This window comes from Leishmania infantum, chromosome 21 (genome assembly GCF_000002875.2).
Source record: "Leishmania infantum JPCM5 genome chromosome 21".
NCBI lineage: Eukaryota > Euglenozoa > Kinetoplastea > Trypanosomatida > Trypanosomatidae > Leishmania > Leishmania infantum.
This window is the reverse complement of record NC_009405.2, coordinates 17,737-33,826: the sequence shown is the minus strand read 5'-3', so window position 1 is coordinate 33,826 and position 16,090 is coordinate 17,737. Positions and strand designations below refer to the sequence as shown.

Here is a 16,090-nt window from a genome sequence, read left to right as displayed (position 1 = left end):
CTCCACTCCGTCACCGCCGGAAAGTTTAGCGGCGGGGCACCAGCCGGGTCTAGAAACAGGGACGATGTGCCGCGCGGGAAGTCGCGGTCGACAAACGGCAGGTCAGTCGCGTAGAGCCTGTCCAATATTGCCCGTCTCTCCTCACGCAGGGCGGGCAGGTCGGCGCCACCGCGACAAGCTTGCTGCTCTGCGTTTTGCTGTGCTGCGCGCCGCCCGTTTTCGGCGGAGTAGGCAGCCAGCTGTGCCTTTCGCTGTCGTACGGCGAGCGACTGTGTTGCCCCGCAGACGACAAAAGAAGAAGAGGAGAAGAGCTCCAAAGTGTAGGCGCCCGTCTCGGCGGCGTGGCGGAGCATTGGTACGACAAAGACGGGCTGCTGAATATCGCTGGCTACCGCCATCGCTGACTTTTCCGACAGCGCCGACACGGCCAACTCGGCGTACGACGGCGGGCTGCAGCTCACCACGGCGACGCAGACTTCTCGCTTAGAGCTGCGGTGACGTTGACGCAACTCCTCCAGCTCTGCCTTCCTTTCCATCGCCGCCGGTGTTTCTTCGGCGGCTGCAGTAGCCGTCTTCTCCTCTGCACTCTGCGCCACCGTCGTTGCTTCCGCCGCGTGCACCTCAACGCATGCCACGAGAGACTTCGCGGCATCCTCGACGCACACCTCCGTGGCAGGGTTGTTCTTCCACGACTGATACAGCTGACGACACCCACCACAGCAGTCGGCATCCCAGTAGCCGGTCACGGTGCGATAGCGCCACCCGTGCGGGAACGCCGACCTCGCGAAGTCGACTGACACCGAGCTGAAAACGGTGATGCTATACGTCCCCGTCTGCCTCGCCTCCGCCGTACTCGGGACAACGAACACGTCCAGCTCTGCGACAGGCATGCTGAACTGCAGCGAAATAAAGGTCTTCCGCTGGTGAGAGTGGGACGCGCGCACGACTTCGGGGGTACATAGCAGCGGCGGAGCAGTCGCGTTGTGGACGTCGTAGGTGACCACGTCCAGCCCAATTGCCCGACTATCGTTCTCGTACGGATCAGCCTCCTTCATGAGCAATACGTGCACGGTGGCCATGAAGGACGGCTGCTGCTGCTGCCCCGCAGCGGCGGCGGTGTTCGCGCACGTGAGGTGGTACATGTCGTTGCGCCGCCAGGAAAGGCAGTCCGGGCCTCCGCCGGCGTTGTCGCTCGTCCAGGCCGCTTCCACCGTTCGCATGCACCAGTCGTACCGCGCGTTGAGCCGCTCTACCGTGATCCAGCCCTCCTCCTGCGCAGTGTGGTCGTTGCGAAGGGTGGCGACCAGCGTAAAGTCCACGGCGCGGCCCACGTTAAAGGAGAAGGGCATCACAACGTACGACTCATCCATGCGAAGGTGGGCCTCCATAGCGCACCGCTGATCTTCGATGGAGCTTTCCACAACAAGGGTATCAGCAAGGATTTCGACAACGCGGTGCACGCCGTCGTGACGCATCAGCAGCATTCCTACCTGATTGGCGGCCTCGGCATGGGCGCACTCCAGCACAAACAACACGCGCGACGAGCGAGAGAGCTTCACGCTGTACTGCGGGTTCTTCCACCACGTCGCGTAGTGGGTGTAGCCGCCGGACTCTGCCGCCGATATGTGGTCGGAGAGGCGTGCTTGAAAGGATAGACGCGCTCGGGGCGTGTGGCTCTTCAGATAGGAGTCGTGCTCCTCCTCCTCGCGGCGGCGCTGCGCCCGCACCGCCTTGCTCTTTTCTAGCGCCCGTGCAATAGCCTGCACCGAAGCCGCCGTCAAGTTGTTGCCCTCTACAGAAACGTGCTCAATGGACGCGTTTTCCGCCAGCAGCTGCAGCAGCGCGTCGACGTGGCCGTCATGCAACCCGTCGTTGCACAGGCGCACCGTCCGCATGCAGGGGTGGAGGGCGAGGCAGTACGCCAGGTGCTCCACATGCTCCAGCTCCATCATGTTGTTGCTCAAATCCAACGTGTGCACCGTCTTGGTGTTCTTTACGAGGTCCAAGACAGGAATAAGGCCGCGCGTGCCCAAGTAGTTCGCCGAGACATCCACTACCTCGAGCGGGCTGCTGGCTGTGTCGTCGAGGTAGCGCTTCACCGCGCTATTGGGGTGGCATGCGGAGCGCCGACAGTAGTATATATAGAGCTCAGCATTGGACGGCATTGCTGCGAACGGTTCAATCTCTGTGTGCGTGTGTGTCAATGTATCTGGGTATGTGTATGGCGACTGCTTTGTGCCCATACACGCCCGCCCTAGGGAGTAACGGGAGAGAGGCAAACTTCAGGAGACCGCACGCGAATCTGTGGCGCGTGTGATCCCTTCGGGTGCCGTCGAAACGGAGCCGCGTGTGCTTGTGTGTGCGTGTGTCGGCGCTGCGACTCCGTCACGATCAAAAAGTCAAAAGCGCGCGTCGGTTCGGCTCGACACGCGTGAGGTGCTTCGGCCGACAGACAGAGCGGGAGGCGTAGAGGGAGGGATGAGCAAGAGGCGGAAGCGGGGGAGGGAGAGCGATACAGGGCCCCTGTTGAGGCTACAAAGCACGTCCCACGTAAAGAACAAGGAGAGGGAGGGGCTGCGGCTGTTTAACCACCAGCCGGATACCTTCCTTCCCTGCAGGTCTGCTGTTGTCGGGGGCGCACTTGGCCTCATGTGCTTCAGGTGTGTGCGTGTGTGGGGTGGGTGAGTGGGAGAGGGGGGCGAGAGCGCTCCTTGATGTGTCCATGCTTCCGCTTCGTTAGTCGCGTGTGAGTGTCCAGGCGGATGGGGGGATGGTGGCACGGTACGTGGCACTGCCGTCGTGGTCGTAACTGTGTCGCCGGCACGGCACAGAAACAGAGAGACATGTGGAGAGGGGAGAGGCGAAAAAGCGACATTAACCAGCGTGCGTAGGTGCGGCAGATGCGCGCCCTGCGCACGTGGCCGCCGTACTCGCTGAGGATCTGAGGGGGAGGGGGCCTCGCCGGTGCCGCTGCCATCGTCACTACTCGATTGCACGCTCTTGTTGCACCATGGCCTTCTCTTCGGTGCACCGCTTCTTCTCCAGGCGGCGCGCTTTTCTGTCACGGTAGATCTCGCCAAAGTCCGACCAGTAAAAGATAGGGGCGTTGTCACCGTACACCATCATCTTGCGATAGTGGTGCAGACCGCCAAATGACAGATACATGAGGCCAAGGAGAGGGTAGTACCACGAGACGCGCCGCAACCACAACATGGTGAGCCCAACACCTACACTCACCCCGTACCCGAATAGATGGCCTACAAGCGGCGTGGGCGCAGCAGTGATAACGCTGGCAACGGAGAAGTACATGCCGCTGATAGCGCAGAAGGGAATGACCAGCAGCGATGGTGCACGGATGCCGTTGTACGACATGCTAAGGTACTTGCGGTGCATGAGCTCCTCTGGGAAGCGCTGTGTCAGCACCATCACCAAGGCACTGCCCAGGCCCATGTAGAACGAAGGCTGAGCGAAGACAGTCGTCGTCACAGTCCGCTTGTCGAGCGTGCTCTGGAAGACGCGTACCTCTTCGCGACCGGATAGCGAGCGGGGGCTCTCCATCATCGCGGCAACAGACCGGCCACACCAAGCTAGAAGGAAAGGGAGAATGGAGCGCGTGCGCGCAGGTGTGTGGATAGCTCCGCAACGAGCAAAAGCCTTCGACTCTGCAGCAGTGCGTTCGAGTTGCTGCACACACACGCTCGAGGAAGAACAGGGCACTACAGTGAATGAGGCGTATATATATATATATGTGTGTGTGTGTGTGTGTGCCTGGGTGAGCGAGAGGAAGGTGATTTGAGGACGGAGAAACAAGGAAAGGTGCGGATAGGAAGGGAAACACACAGCAGCGCGGTGTGTACATTCCCTGCGCTTCACTTCGACAGACCAGCAATCGCCAGGGAAGAGCTCCAAGACAAACGCGAAAAGAGAGACGAGGGGATATTGGAGGGGGACGGAATCGTCTGCGTCGGCACCGGTGCGGAGAACCAAGCGGCATGAGAGAGGGACATGGGAAGTGGGTATGAACGTTGCTCCATGCAAGGCGCAGCTTTGGACAGCTCCACAAACTCGGGCAGCGCGCATGGCCCTGCGCAGAGCTTGAGACGGAGAGACACACCATGACACTCGTCAGCAACGAGCAGATCACGCCCCATTTGGGCAACCCCATGTGCACCGATATATCCTATTTCAACGCCCATGCTTAGCTCTACAGTAGAAACAACAACAGAGTCCAGCGCTTCCTGTTTAAGAATCCCTCCTCCCCACTTTCATGCAGCCTGACCTCCGTTTACGCATGCACACGTGAGAGGGGCGTCGCAGAGGCTGAAGATACGCGAAGAGGGAGGGATGCACACGGGGATAGAGGAGACAAGAGGCAGGGGACGCACCCGAGCTGACGGCCGCCGGTAGAGAGCGCGCCAATGCCAAAAAGCATGGCAAGCAAATGTGAACAGCTGCACCTCAGAAGACGCGAAACTCAAAGTCTCGTTTTTTGGGAGGCGCGAGGGCGGCTCCGTACTTGCGGTCGCTAGAACGCTCCCATTCCCTCAGCGAGGAGGCCTGGCCAATGTCGTTGTTCGTCGCTCGCAGACGCATCGGTTGCACGCGCTTGTTTGAGTGGTCCTTGATACGAAGACGCGACATATACAGGCGCTGGTACTGCGGCTCGATGGGGCGCCAGTAGTAGCGCATGTCCTTCACATCTATTTGCCGGCCAATGCGACGGCGGCGCATCTTGCCCCCAAGCGCCACCCAGACACGCGAGAAGGGAGGGCCCATTTCCTTGAACCGCATCTGCCATACCTGCATGCGGTGCTGCGCGAAGTATTCCTGTGGCTTGAGCACTACGCGACGCGCCTGGCGCGTGATCTCCTCGCATCCCGCCTTAGGGAAGCAGATCAAGCAAATGCGAAACATCGCAGCTAACGAATAAAATAAAAAGGGGAGAGACAGAGCTTTGGCCTACTGCTGCCGTAACACGCGGTTACGCGGCTGAGAGGACGCTTGCCACTGCGGCGTCAGCAGCAGCAGCAGCTGCAGTGCCGCTTCGAAAAGCAGGAGAGACGAGACTTGGCGCTGCTCTGTACAGCGGCGCCACTAAGCTCCAGGCAAAGAAGAAAAACGGCGAACAACAGCACAACGACGAGAGCGAGCGATGGCGGAGAGGGGGAGGACGGGAGAGAACATGAAAACTAAGAGAAGAGAGAGCCATGGTCGCAGTGTGCAAAGCAAGCGCCAGTCAGCCGCAGACGAGCGATGAGCGCGTCTCAGGCGGCACTTCCCGCAGTGGGAAGGAGTTGGAACCACTTTATTGCGGCCATGCAGTAGGGAGTTTGTTGCAGTTCTTGCCGCACTGAGCCTCCTCTGTTGGGGAGTGGGAAAAGGGTCCAATGAGGACCGACTTTGCTCCTCCTCCGATCTCCAGTGACTCTTGTTATCGTTTCCATCTTGGAATGCAGTAAATGGCCGATACAGTGCGCAAGAGAGAAGTGGAGAGGCGCACACCGACACACACACGATGCAGAGAGGGCCCTGAAGAAGAGGGTGGGCGGAGGCACACACACAGCCACGCCCTCAGCTCCTGTACTCGATGCCCCTCGAGAGGAGCAGCAGTGGGTAGCAACACAAAACGCGCACGCATCTAGCGACATCTAGGGTGAGAGGAGACATCTGCCCAAAGGGGAGTTCAACACCAGACACTCTGACGAGCAGCCATTGAAGAGTCAAGGCGGAAGGGTGTGAAGGAGAGCAAGAGACAGTACACAGGACTATCGGGGCAAAAAAGAAAGGAATGAGACAGCCCTAGTCTAAAGGCGAAGCTGCATCCTTTGTTAAGGGGTGTGTGGTATGCGTTCTCCCTCTCTCAAATGCGGTAGGCGCGTGATGAGCTTCGTGCCAGCTGAGCAGAGGGAACGGCTGATTGGCTGGGGGCCGCGTTGCCGTACCGGATTTGCAACATCTTGCTCAGCTTCCACGAGTAGGCCACCCACGTGACGAGGAAGCCGATGATGAAGCACAAAAGGGTGAGGAACAAGGAAATAGCCTGGAGCAACTCGGTCCAGCCAAACGTAGTGACCAGCCACAGTTCCAGCCACGCCATTGGGAAGCCATGAGCGAGAAAGGAAATGATTATGCCCAGGCACAGCGCATTACGCCGCGACACGGGCGACATCTCATTGCCGTGTGCATAAGGCCAGTAGATGAGCGGCGCACTCACTCCCGCAAAGATGAAAACACCTATGCAGCTGAAGGTAATGTACGCGTTGGAGCCATACACGCCGTAGTATTCCCGTGACGGCAACAGGTACAGGATGTAGCACATGATGTTCATGAGGTCGGTTATAATGAACAGGAAAAGGATCATCAGATGGGCGCGCGGCCTGGCATTTTTCCAGTCGCCGTACTTGACATCCATATCTCCACGCTCGTGAAAGGGAGAAAGGCTCTATCAAAATATGTGTGTGCCAGTGTTTTGAGGGGGTGGGGGCAGCGCAGCCACCCAGTTGCCGAGCCAGCGACGAGAAAGAAAGGAGTGTATGCCAACGACTCTCGCCACGAGGCGCACTTTGCCCCTCACGACTCTTTTCCTTGCGCCCAAGAGACGGGAGAGCCCCACATGTACGTAAAGCGTTGGCAGAAGCAGAAGATAGTGATGTAGGGCAGTGCGGAGAGGGGGGAGGGCAGCTTGGTTCGGAATAGGCGGTGATGAAAGGGCAGCAGAAACAGTACCGGTGACAGCCCAACAACGGAGTGTGAGATACATTAACGCATTGTATTATTGAAAGAGTAGCGGAAAGGGGGAGGGCGACAGCTACAGTCGCTGAGTGCCGTCCGGTGGAAGTGCTCAGTTCATAGAGAACCTTCGTTATCGCAAGGTGCAGCCGTGGAGTTGGAGAAGCGGGCATCTGAAAGGATGTACAAGGAAGAGCCGTGAAAGCCTGTGAAACCCGCTTACTGTCCACTGCACACCTGTTTCCCCTGTTCGAGGATGGGGCGGAGGAAAGGAACATTCATCGATAGAAGATCAAGAGATCCGAAGGGGCGCAGAAGAAACAGCAACAAAAGAATAGCGGAATGCACACTCGCACATCTGCATCTCAGTCTGACACAATGCGCGCAGGCGGCGTGTGTAGAGGCACCAGAGCGCACAAAGGTCCTGCATCATATATCATACTGGACTAATACAGTCTAGCCCACACCGTTTCCTTTTGTGTCTTCTTTTTTTTCCGCTCTATTCTGCCACTCACTCGACTGGCGCTGGCGTCCTCGCTTATCCACCTATGGCACTGATCAAATAAAACAGAGAAAGGGCACATGAATGAGACGAATGGGCACGAAGCCTGAAAAAGAGCACAGCATTCATAGACACCCCTACCTCAGCACATACCCGCACGCATTCATTTCAGTATCAGCGGCAAACGTGCTGGCCGCTTGTAATGTTTCGTAGGGGGTGAAAGTCAATGGTGAAGACGACAGCATCCTCATGGTTTGAGCATCTTTTATTCACCCACCACCTTCCAGACGTATCGAGCAGCACGGAAGCTGCCCAGTACGAAGGCAAATACCATGTACCGTGGGAAAAGGCGAGAGCAGCACGAGGATAAAGCGCACACCCAAAAAAACTTGCGACACAGCGAGAAAGCCTGCGAAACATACAGAGAAGAGGAACATGCCACAGCCGCACACACACACACACACACGCACGCACGTCTTCACCGTTGACGCTCAACACAAAAGCAAATCGTAGGATGCCATGAGCGCTGCAGCCACATGAACCTCCAGCAGCAGAAAGGAAAAAGAGACGCGGCACTCTGAGAAAGGAAAAACAACACAACAACAACATGCAAACGCATCATACTCCCTCACTCGCCACCGCATGCGTGTGTCTGCGCTGTGGAGAGGGGTCTTTCTTTTACCCTCTTGTATACTACGCACACATGCACACAGGGACAGACATGCACGCACAAAAGCCTTGCATTGGCATCTCTCTAAGTTGGAGAGAGCGGAGTCCTTTGGTCGGTGGAGACAGGAGATGATAATATAGTGATAAGGCCAATACGCATGTACGCACATAAGCACGAAGCCATCGAAAAAAAGAGATGTGAAAAATAAGAGTCAGCAGCCTACCGGTAGGCATGCGTGCATGTGTGTGGACATGGACTTGAATGGGTGTGCTGACTTTCCATTTGCCTCTTCTTCGACGGCACACGGCACGACTACACCAGTGTGTGCAAGCAAAGATTGCCTGCACACACGCGCCCCCCCCTTCGCGACCCCGCACAGAGAGGGAAAGAGACATGCGCTTCTAGTATCACCTAGGAATCACTGTATCCTTCGAGATAGGCAAGCCAGCAATGACACCGATATACCCCCGAGGCGGGAGAGAGAAATGCAAAGAGGTCCACAAGTGAAATCGATGGCGAGAGCGGTGCGCGAATCAGTAGCTTTTTTCCCCTCCCCATTTCTTCTAGCAGTTTTCCTCGGCGTTCTGGAGCAGGTAGGCATGGTAGGAGCGGTTGTAGCGCTGCTTCACGGCGGCCGTCAGCGCCACGGCGACTGTCATGCCGAACGAGTATGCCACGCTCATTGATTGGCCCGTGAAGAAGCGGGAGACGACCTGGTAAAACACGAGGGCGCCGACGTTCTCCATGACAGAGATACAAATGCCACTAACGCCTTCCTCCACGGGGAACGAAATCTCTGCCACCAGCTCGTAGAAAAGCGGAGCCGCGGCGCCATTCCAGAAGCCGCAGAGCGCCGTAGAAAAGACAATGAACGACTGACCCAGGTTCCACAGAGAGTAGCTCTTGTCGTTCGGCGTGCAGGCTATGAAGATGAGATTGCACAGCATGTTCATGGTGATACAGAAGAAGATGACGTACTTCATCTGACGTGAGAAATACAGGTCCACCACATAGGAGGAGGCGATACCTCCCGCCACGTAGGCGATCATGCCGAAGAAGCTCATGATGCCGATGAACTCCTCCGAGTAGAACTTGGAGTAGGTATCGGCGAAGAGCGAGATCCATGCCGAGAAGCCACCGCTCAGCCACGCGTACACAACCAGCAGGCACACACACGACGGAATGGACCATAGAGAGCGCAGCTGCGTCACCAACGATATGTGCTCCTTGGAGTGGACCACAACATCGCCATCGTTCTTTGACTCTGACGCGGCGCTGTGCTGCAGCGTCGTCTGCTCCTTCGTCTCCGTGCACATCTCCGCCGACTCCGGCTCCTGAGGCATGATAACCCAGGCTAGACTAAGACCAATGGCAGCCATCAACAGCTCGTAGACGGTCACTGCGGAAAAAGACAGCTTCTTCGTTAGTGTGGGGATGAAGATGTAGCACAGCGAGTTGCCCACACTGTTGAATAGCACCGAGGCCGCGGTGGCACGCGTGCGCTCCTCCGGCTCGAACCACGTGGCTGACAGCGCCGAAACAGCGCCGGTGGCGACAGGAGAGCCGACACCGCTGAAGATCTGGCCAATGTTGAGCATGACTAGACCAAAGGTGGACTTGTGCGCAAAGGCGCCAACGAGCTTAAAAGCAGCGCCCGCAATCTCAGCAGCAGTGCCGATGCGCACAGCAAGGCGCAGCCCATCATACCTCGTCACCAGCTTCATTATAGGAATGAACGTACAGAGGAAGACAAGTGGCTGCCACGAGGACAGCAGCTGCAGCGACCGGCTTGTCATTCCATGCACATTCGTCTTCAGCCAATCGGCGACAGGCTCGAACATGAGCCAGGCAAATCCGTTGTTCATGGTGAAGATGATAAAGATAAACAACACCTGGTACTTCTTCTCTAAGCGAGCAAAGAAGTCTGTAATCGTCATTTTGTGGGGATGTGTCCAGCGCAGCTTTTTGTCAGACCTCTGGTACGTTGTGCTGCCGGTTACACGGTGGTCCGTGTGTGATGATGGAAAGAGCTTTCGTGTATGTATATGTGTGTGTGTGTGCTGAATCGATTCAGGGAATGGGAAATACGAGGGAAAAAAGGCGCACGCCAGCTGCTGCAGCAGTGAAGAGAGCGAGTGATACTTGTGACATGTTGTCGTTGTATGTATGCCATGCGTTTAATAGCCCCCCCCCACGCACACACATGCGCACATACACGCAGGAGCGAGTGGGACAAAGGACGTTCGAAAGGCGAAAACGATACGAATCCAAGCGATAGAGAGCAAACAAGAGGAGATGGGGAAAAGGGTAGAGGGATCGCACCGCCGAAGGAGGTGGTGCCCGCTGTGTGGCGGTAGAGTTATACATGCGCTCATACACGCTCTGGAAGCCACCTTCACAGCACAATGGTGGCCCATAAGACAGGCTGAGCGTACCATCAAATCAAAAAGATAGCGGGGAGGTTTTTCCACGGGCAAACAGCGGCGGGGTGTGAAAGTAGGGGTGCGCGATGACAACCGACGTGTGCGTGTGTTGTCGCAGTGCTGGATGGCTATCGTGACAGTAGGGAAGAAAAAGCACTTACCGTGAGAGAAACCTCTTTATAAGCAGAACTCGCAGGTAAGGGTGATGGGAGTGGAGGGCTTTGCGCACGGAGAAGCCGAGCATGCCTTCCGCACTTGTGCTGTTTCCGATCGAGGCTGGCAGTGCTTGGGAGGGAGCGCTGCGTGCCTTTCCTCCACGACGGAGAAAAACAAACTGTCCAGCCGCACAACGAAGGGGGGGGATGCGGCAGCTTGAAACATTCTTCACAGTGCCAAGGTACGCTGGCGTGCCGGTGCTGCGCGTGTGACTTGCAGGACGCTCTTCAACGCCCTTGCCAGAGGGCCCCACGCAAAGCGAAGCAGAACTGCCAGGAGGAGGAAGGCAAGAATGCGGATGGCATCATGCCTCCAGTTTGCCATTCCGGAGGACGATGGGGCGACTGCACCTCCTCGACGCGCCTCGGTCGAGGTGCCCCGCTGTGTCCCTTGCTGCTTGTATGCGGCGAGTGCAGACGACACCGTCGAGGCAGGAGCTGCAGACACAAAAGGCACAGCCACCACGCTTTCCACCTCGCGGTGCCGCGCTGCTTCTTGCCAGCACGTGGCCTCGTACTTTTGTAGTTCCTCTCGAGTGAAAGGGGTCAGAATAGCATCCATCACCTGCGTGTTGTACGCTGCGAAGACGTGCTTGCGCCCGGACTGTGCAGCGCACTCAATCTGGAGAAGCACGGCCGCACGAAAATGGAGGTGAAACGTTTTCTGTGCGTTGTCCGTCGAAAGTCGGTCGCGAAACCGCCGTCGGAAGGGACCTGCCTGCTCGTCCGCCGCAGCTGCTAGCGCTAACCAGTCGGTGACGAAAGCTAAAAGGTACTCATCTGCAGCGGATGGGTCTAGTCTCTGGAGACAGTGCCCGCCGCTTAGCGCGATTTCTACAGGCAACACGCCGTCGAATGCGTCACGGATGTGCATAAGAAAGGTGATCACTCTTTCGTGGGGTGCTGCGCCTGTGCCGTAGAGCTTGGCTAGCGTAGTCATGCCTTTGGACTGCGTGATCGTCCTTGTAGGATTGAAGAGTCGAAGGCAGCGGGAGGTGGCGTCAACGCATTTTACGGCGGATTCCATCAGCCCTGTCCATGGTGAGAAGCCATCATGGGACTGCGATGCATTTTCGTCGTGCTTTCTCGCCGCCGTGGCGAAGGCAAGAAGCGTGCTCAGCTCGTCCTCCAGCCTCTGGTGCGCCGCGTACACGAGGCGGAGTCGGCCCTCGCGTGGCTCGCTGATGCAGCCACTGGTTTTCTGAGTCGCTGTGCTCACAGTCATCCACCACTGCTGGCACGAGTGAGGGGCGTATTTCGAGTAGCGTGAAACTGCGCGATGACGGACGTGGTTGAAGACACAAGTGAAAAATGCAACAAAAGACAGAGAGAGAGAGTATCATCAACGGATGCGTTGCTGCCTAAGTAACAGATACGCACGTATGCCAGCAAGCAGGCTCGATTTGAAGCCCTGAGGGAAAACACCGGAGTATCATGGACGCGCGGCCCACCTTCCTCCTTTTCATGGCAGATTGCTGGCATTGCTGTGGCCATGCGTCTACGATCAGTGAAAAGGAGGAGAGGCTACATAGTCGACAAGCACACACGACCACCCGGCAGCAGCGCTTGTTGGATGCGTTCTGCATGGACTAAAAGGCCGTGTGCGAGTCCGGTATTGACAACATTCGTGACGTCGACGGGGGTCGAGGAGGTGATGATGAGCTATGCGGCTTTGAGGAAGCTGAGAGAGAAGTGTAGCCCACGACCGACACGCGCAAGAGGAAAGAAGAAGCGCAAAAAAAAAGACACATACACACAGAGGCATAGTCACGCGATCAAGAAACACTGTACGTTTAGAGAAACAAGGAGAAGGCAACTTCAACAAGAGTCGGAAGGCGTGTGGAACTGCAGCAGCAAAGCAGAGAGTCGAATATTTTAACAAGGAAAAACATGCCGTACATACTCTGATATGGGGGAGGGGGAGGGAAGGGTCCATGCATGTGCGTCCCAGCCACCCCCGGCCCTGCCTTCTTCCTCTCTTTTCTGATTATGCGAGCAGGTCTCACCACAATATCGAGAAAAAGAAACGCAAAAAAAAGACTCTCTTGATATTACTTCTCCGGCCATATGTCTCATTACTGCACAGTGAGCACGCCGACGTAGCGCAGTCGAAGTGAAGGAACAACAGAGTCGCCCTTGACAGCGGGACGAAGCACGACTAGGCAGCCGTTTTCTAATGCAATTACTATGTCGCCGTTGTCCTCCGCCTCGAAGGTGGTGACGCGGCCCTCCGGGAGGCAAAAGTGATGCTCCACCGAGAGCTGCACCTCCCTACTCGCTTCCCCGTCTTCTAAGTTCCACACACCAAACGTCCCGTCATCGCTAGAGGTGAAAAAGGAGCCATTCCCGTACACGCTGGCGGCCACCATTCGCACACTAGAGACGGTGGAGCCGTGGCCTTTGTACAAAGCCACGCGCTTTCCGGTTCGCACGTCCCACTGTGCGACGTACGACCCACAGTCGTTCACGCCGTTATGACCGGTGAGCAGCATGTACGGATTTTCGGGTATTGTTTCACAGCAGACCGGATAGTAATCCATTCCTTCGATTGTCTTGGAGAGGTGCAGGTCGCTGTGCGTGCCCTTTGTACGCACATCCCACAGACGAACCGCCAAGTCTTCGCCGCCCTGCGCGACGCAATTCATGGATGACATGAAGCGGACAAAGTGCACAATGTTGAGCTTGACATCCCCACAAAACAGCTCCTCAGCCCTGTTGACGTCCCACAGGCGCACTGTATTGTCTTTGCTGCCCGACACGAGTAGGTTGCAGCCAGGGTTCGTGTCGATGCTGGTCACAGTAAGCGTGTGCCCGCGCAGCTCCGCGAGGGAGCTGTCCGAGGTTAAATTCCACACCTTCACAGTCTTGTCACGGCTGGCAGTGGCAAACACTCCCGACGAGGTCGGTGTCGTAACGCAGTTGATGTCGTTTTGGTGAGCGTGTACCCAGCGCTGCATCACGTGGCCCGTCTCGTAGTTGAGCAGCGCCACACTCCTGTCCTCACCGGCTGCCAGAATATGCCGCGGTCGCTGCGCCTGGGCACACGACGCCACTGCAAGCGCTGCCTTCCCGCGGGCAAAGACGGAAGTGAACTGACGGAAATCTTCATGAAGCAACTCCGACAGTACAACAGAGACGACGGGTTTCAGCATATGCTGAAGTGCCTCAATTTTCTTTACCACAGTCATTTTCTTAAGGTCAGCTACCCTCTCATCGTTTGCCGGAGGAGACGGCACATCCTCCGGCTTGGCGTACTGCTTCGTCCTGTATCGGTTGAAGTGCTTGCTGCCAGAAGTGCCATTGCTGCGATTGTCTACCACCTCGCCGGTCTTGGTGCACGTATTTCCCATCTTTTGGCGCTTCGAGGAAGAAATGAAGTCACACACACATAAAGCACGGCACTTCTTTTGAGGTGCGCAGCTGCCTGAAGCAAAGTGTCTGCTGCTGTACAACGGAAATCGCGTGCAGGAGTGACGGTCTCGAATTAAGTATAACTGGCAGGCCCCGTCTCTGTAGAGTCCCTCCGTGTGACTGCGAAAGCACGGGTCGCTCTTGTCGCTATTTCTGCTGCACCAATGAGTTGAGTATAAGGGGAAGAGAGGAGGGAGACTAGTGCGTTGCGTATGCAGGTGAGCGTAGGATTGTGCGGCATGAAAATGGTTCTCACACCCACCGTAGCGGGCAGAGAGAGGAGAGAGGAGAGAGAAGAGAGAGGTAGAGAAGTGTGTGGAGGCCGTTTGATGTAAGACGTGACAGCTGCATGTGCGCCACCCACTCTATTCGAGCATCAGTAGGGGAGGGCAAGGGGAGGGGGAGCTGGAGGACATGAGGGTGCTGAGCTACGGTGTGTCATCTCGCTGCCCTTCCCACTCTCTCCGCTTCCACTATTCAGGCGCAAAAACTAAACATTCTGCAATCTCCTTCTCCACTTTTTCACTTGTGTGTCTCTATCGCCTCTGAAGATGGCAGCGTTGCTTACATCGAAAAGGCAGTACTCAGCACAGGAACGCGCATATCATGGAGAATTGTGTGCGCCTCGGCGTCTCCTTCGACTCGCGACACTACCTTGTTACGCCCGCACGCGAGAATGTCGCCACCTCCCACCGCGAGCAACCCAACTGGAGCCGCGCCGTGCGGGGTACTCCAGCGATCCAAATCACGAGAGACGCTCGTACCCACGACACTCCCTCGGCTGGCGAGGTAGCTGCCACCATCTCCAGAGCTTCGAGTGACAGTACAGAGAAGCCGATCGTGGCTTCGGGATTGAGAGAAGGGTATGTAGGAGACGTAAGATGCAGTAGACATAACAACAACGTGGTTGCCCTCCCGCCGCGTGCACACACACAGCAGGGCGGTGTAGTCGTAGGGAAGCACCTCAGTGCCGCATCCGGCCACGAAGAAAAAACGGTAGAAGACATCAGCGCCGTGCCGCAGCGCGCCAGCTTCAAACTGCGTCACCGCTGCTGTTGAGTCTCCCTTGCCGACCGCGGCATCGCATTTACATCCGCTGACATAATCATACACAGAGGCAGACCGAGGAGGAGAGGGGCTGGCCTCAGTGCTTTGCAGCCCCATCGAAGACGCCAAGGTTGCATGTGGAAAGTCTGGAAGCTCGCAGTGGCGCAACGCAGACGCGGTGTTGAAGCCACGAATACGCCCTAGACTGTGACGAACCTCCATAAACGAGGCAGAGCCGTCAAACGACAGATGCAGCTTTCTGTTTTCGGCAACCACGGCGCCGCGCGCGCCGCCACCGAAGGAGCACGCGCGCAGCATGCAGATTTGTGTGGAACACACTAATGCTACGTGTGTCTTTCCCAGTGCAAGCGGTCCACAGCCAGTGCACTCCACAGCCACACAAACCACTCGTAGGTCGTCACTCACTAGAATACGGTCGGTGTCCAGGACGCAAATGTGCCGGAGATGCGCCTTCTCACCAAAGTCGCCTATCAAATAATTTGTCGCGGTCGTGAAGGTCACACCTTTGTCACCCGAGACCGCGAGAAAACCATTGCGGCCGCAGAGAGCGACCACGTCTCCGTAGCCATCTGCACAACACACAACAGACGAGGCTTCCTCGCCGCCAGCGACATCATCGGTGGCCTCCGTGGATTTGAGCAGGCTCGTCACATCGTCAAGGAGGTCCTGAACACCAGCCGTGCCAGCTTTAAGAGGTTCGCTAGACCTGGAGAAACACAACCGCCAGGTGAGTCCGCAGTCAGCGCTTCGGAGCAGCTTGTCGTTGCAGGACAGCGCAAACAGAAATCGAGGCACCGGCCCCGGGCACGCACATAGCACAACGTCACATATGACCTGCAAAGATAACGTCTGTGGGTTACTGCCGCCCTGGCTGCCTTCGCTGCTGGTGGCCAGGCAGTGCAGGAGAAGGAGCACTCGCTCGTATGCTCGTGGTGGCAGACGTCGTACCAGGCCAGCCAGCTCTGTTGTCACACTCATCCCCTTTTGCTCTGCTGCCGGTCTTGCACGTTGTTTTCAGCGATGTTCACACCCTAGGCCAGCAAACGCACCTACAGAACAAAAACACCTAGGT

General features: G+C 57.0%; 8 protein-coding genes across 8 annotated transcripts; all 8 read right to left on the bottom strand.

Annotated features, from left to right (window-relative positions):
• Positions 1 to 2: 2 nt before the first annotated feature.
• On the bottom strand, positions 3 to 2,243 carry LINJ_21_0160 (putative calpain; the record flags this gene model as incomplete). The annotated part of the gene is made up of 1 exon (XM_001465461.2): positions 3 to 2,243. A coding segment is annotated over one exon (2,241 nt), but the record flags the coding sequence as incomplete, so codon positions are not given.
• A 739-nt stretch (positions 2,244 to 2,982) lies between these two features.
• Positions 2,983 to 3,561, bottom strand: LINJ_21_0150 (conserved hypothetical protein; the record flags this gene model as incomplete). Its single annotated transcript, XM_001465462.1, has 1 exon — positions 2,983 to 3,561. One exon carries the CDS (start codon positions 3,559 to 3,561, stop codon positions 2,983 to 2,985), a length of 579 nt encoding a protein of 192 aa, XP_001465499.1.
• An 897-nt stretch (positions 3,562 to 4,458) lies between these two features.
• LINJ_21_0140 (conserved hypothetical protein) lies at positions 4,459 to 4,914 on the bottom strand (the record flags this gene model as incomplete). Its single annotated transcript, XM_001465463.1, has 1 exon — positions 4,459 to 4,914. The coding sequence occupies one exon, from the start codon at positions 4,912 to 4,914 to the stop codon at positions 4,459 to 4,461; it is 456 nt and encodes a 151-aa protein (XP_001465500.1).
• A 946-nt stretch (positions 4,915 to 5,860) lies between these two features.
• LINJ_21_0130 (conserved hypothetical protein) lies at positions 5,861 to 6,412 on the bottom strand (the record flags this gene model as incomplete). Its single annotated transcript, XM_001465464.1, has 1 exon — positions 5,861 to 6,412. One exon carries the CDS (start codon positions 6,410 to 6,412, stop codon positions 5,861 to 5,863), a length of 552 nt encoding a protein of 183 aa, XP_001465501.1.
• Positions 6,413 to 8,464: 2,052 nt separating this feature from the next.
• On the bottom strand, positions 8,465 to 9,838 carry LINJ_21_0120 (conserved hypothetical protein; the record flags this gene model as incomplete). The annotated part of the gene is made up of 1 exon (XM_003392398.1): positions 8,465 to 9,838. One exon carries the CDS (start codon positions 9,836 to 9,838, stop codon positions 8,465 to 8,467), a length of 1,374 nt encoding a protein of 457 aa, XP_003392446.1.
• Positions 9,839 to 10,708: 870 nt separating this feature from the next.
• Positions 10,709 to 11,566, bottom strand: LINJ_21_0110 (conserved hypothetical protein; the record flags this gene model as incomplete). The annotated part of the gene is made up of 1 exon (XM_001465465.1): positions 10,709 to 11,566. The coding sequence occupies one exon, from the start codon at positions 11,564 to 11,566 to the stop codon at positions 10,709 to 10,711; it is 858 nt and encodes a 285-aa protein (XP_001465502.1).
• A 1,048-nt stretch (positions 11,567 to 12,614) lies between these two features.
• LINJ_21_0100 (conserved hypothetical protein) lies at positions 12,615 to 13,889 on the bottom strand (the record flags this gene model as incomplete). The annotated part of the gene is made up of 1 exon (XM_001465466.1): positions 12,615 to 13,889. One exon carries the CDS (start codon positions 13,887 to 13,889, stop codon positions 12,615 to 12,617), a length of 1,275 nt encoding a protein of 424 aa, XP_001465503.1.
• A 625-nt stretch (positions 13,890 to 14,514) lies between these two features.
• Positions 14,515 to 15,996, bottom strand: LINJ_21_0090 (conserved hypothetical protein; the record flags this gene model as incomplete). Its single annotated transcript, XM_001465467.1, has 1 exon — positions 14,515 to 15,996. The coding sequence occupies one exon, from the start codon at positions 15,994 to 15,996 to the stop codon at positions 14,515 to 14,517; it is 1,482 nt and encodes a 493-aa protein (XP_001465504.1).
• Positions 15,997 to 16,090: the final 94 nt, after the last annotated feature.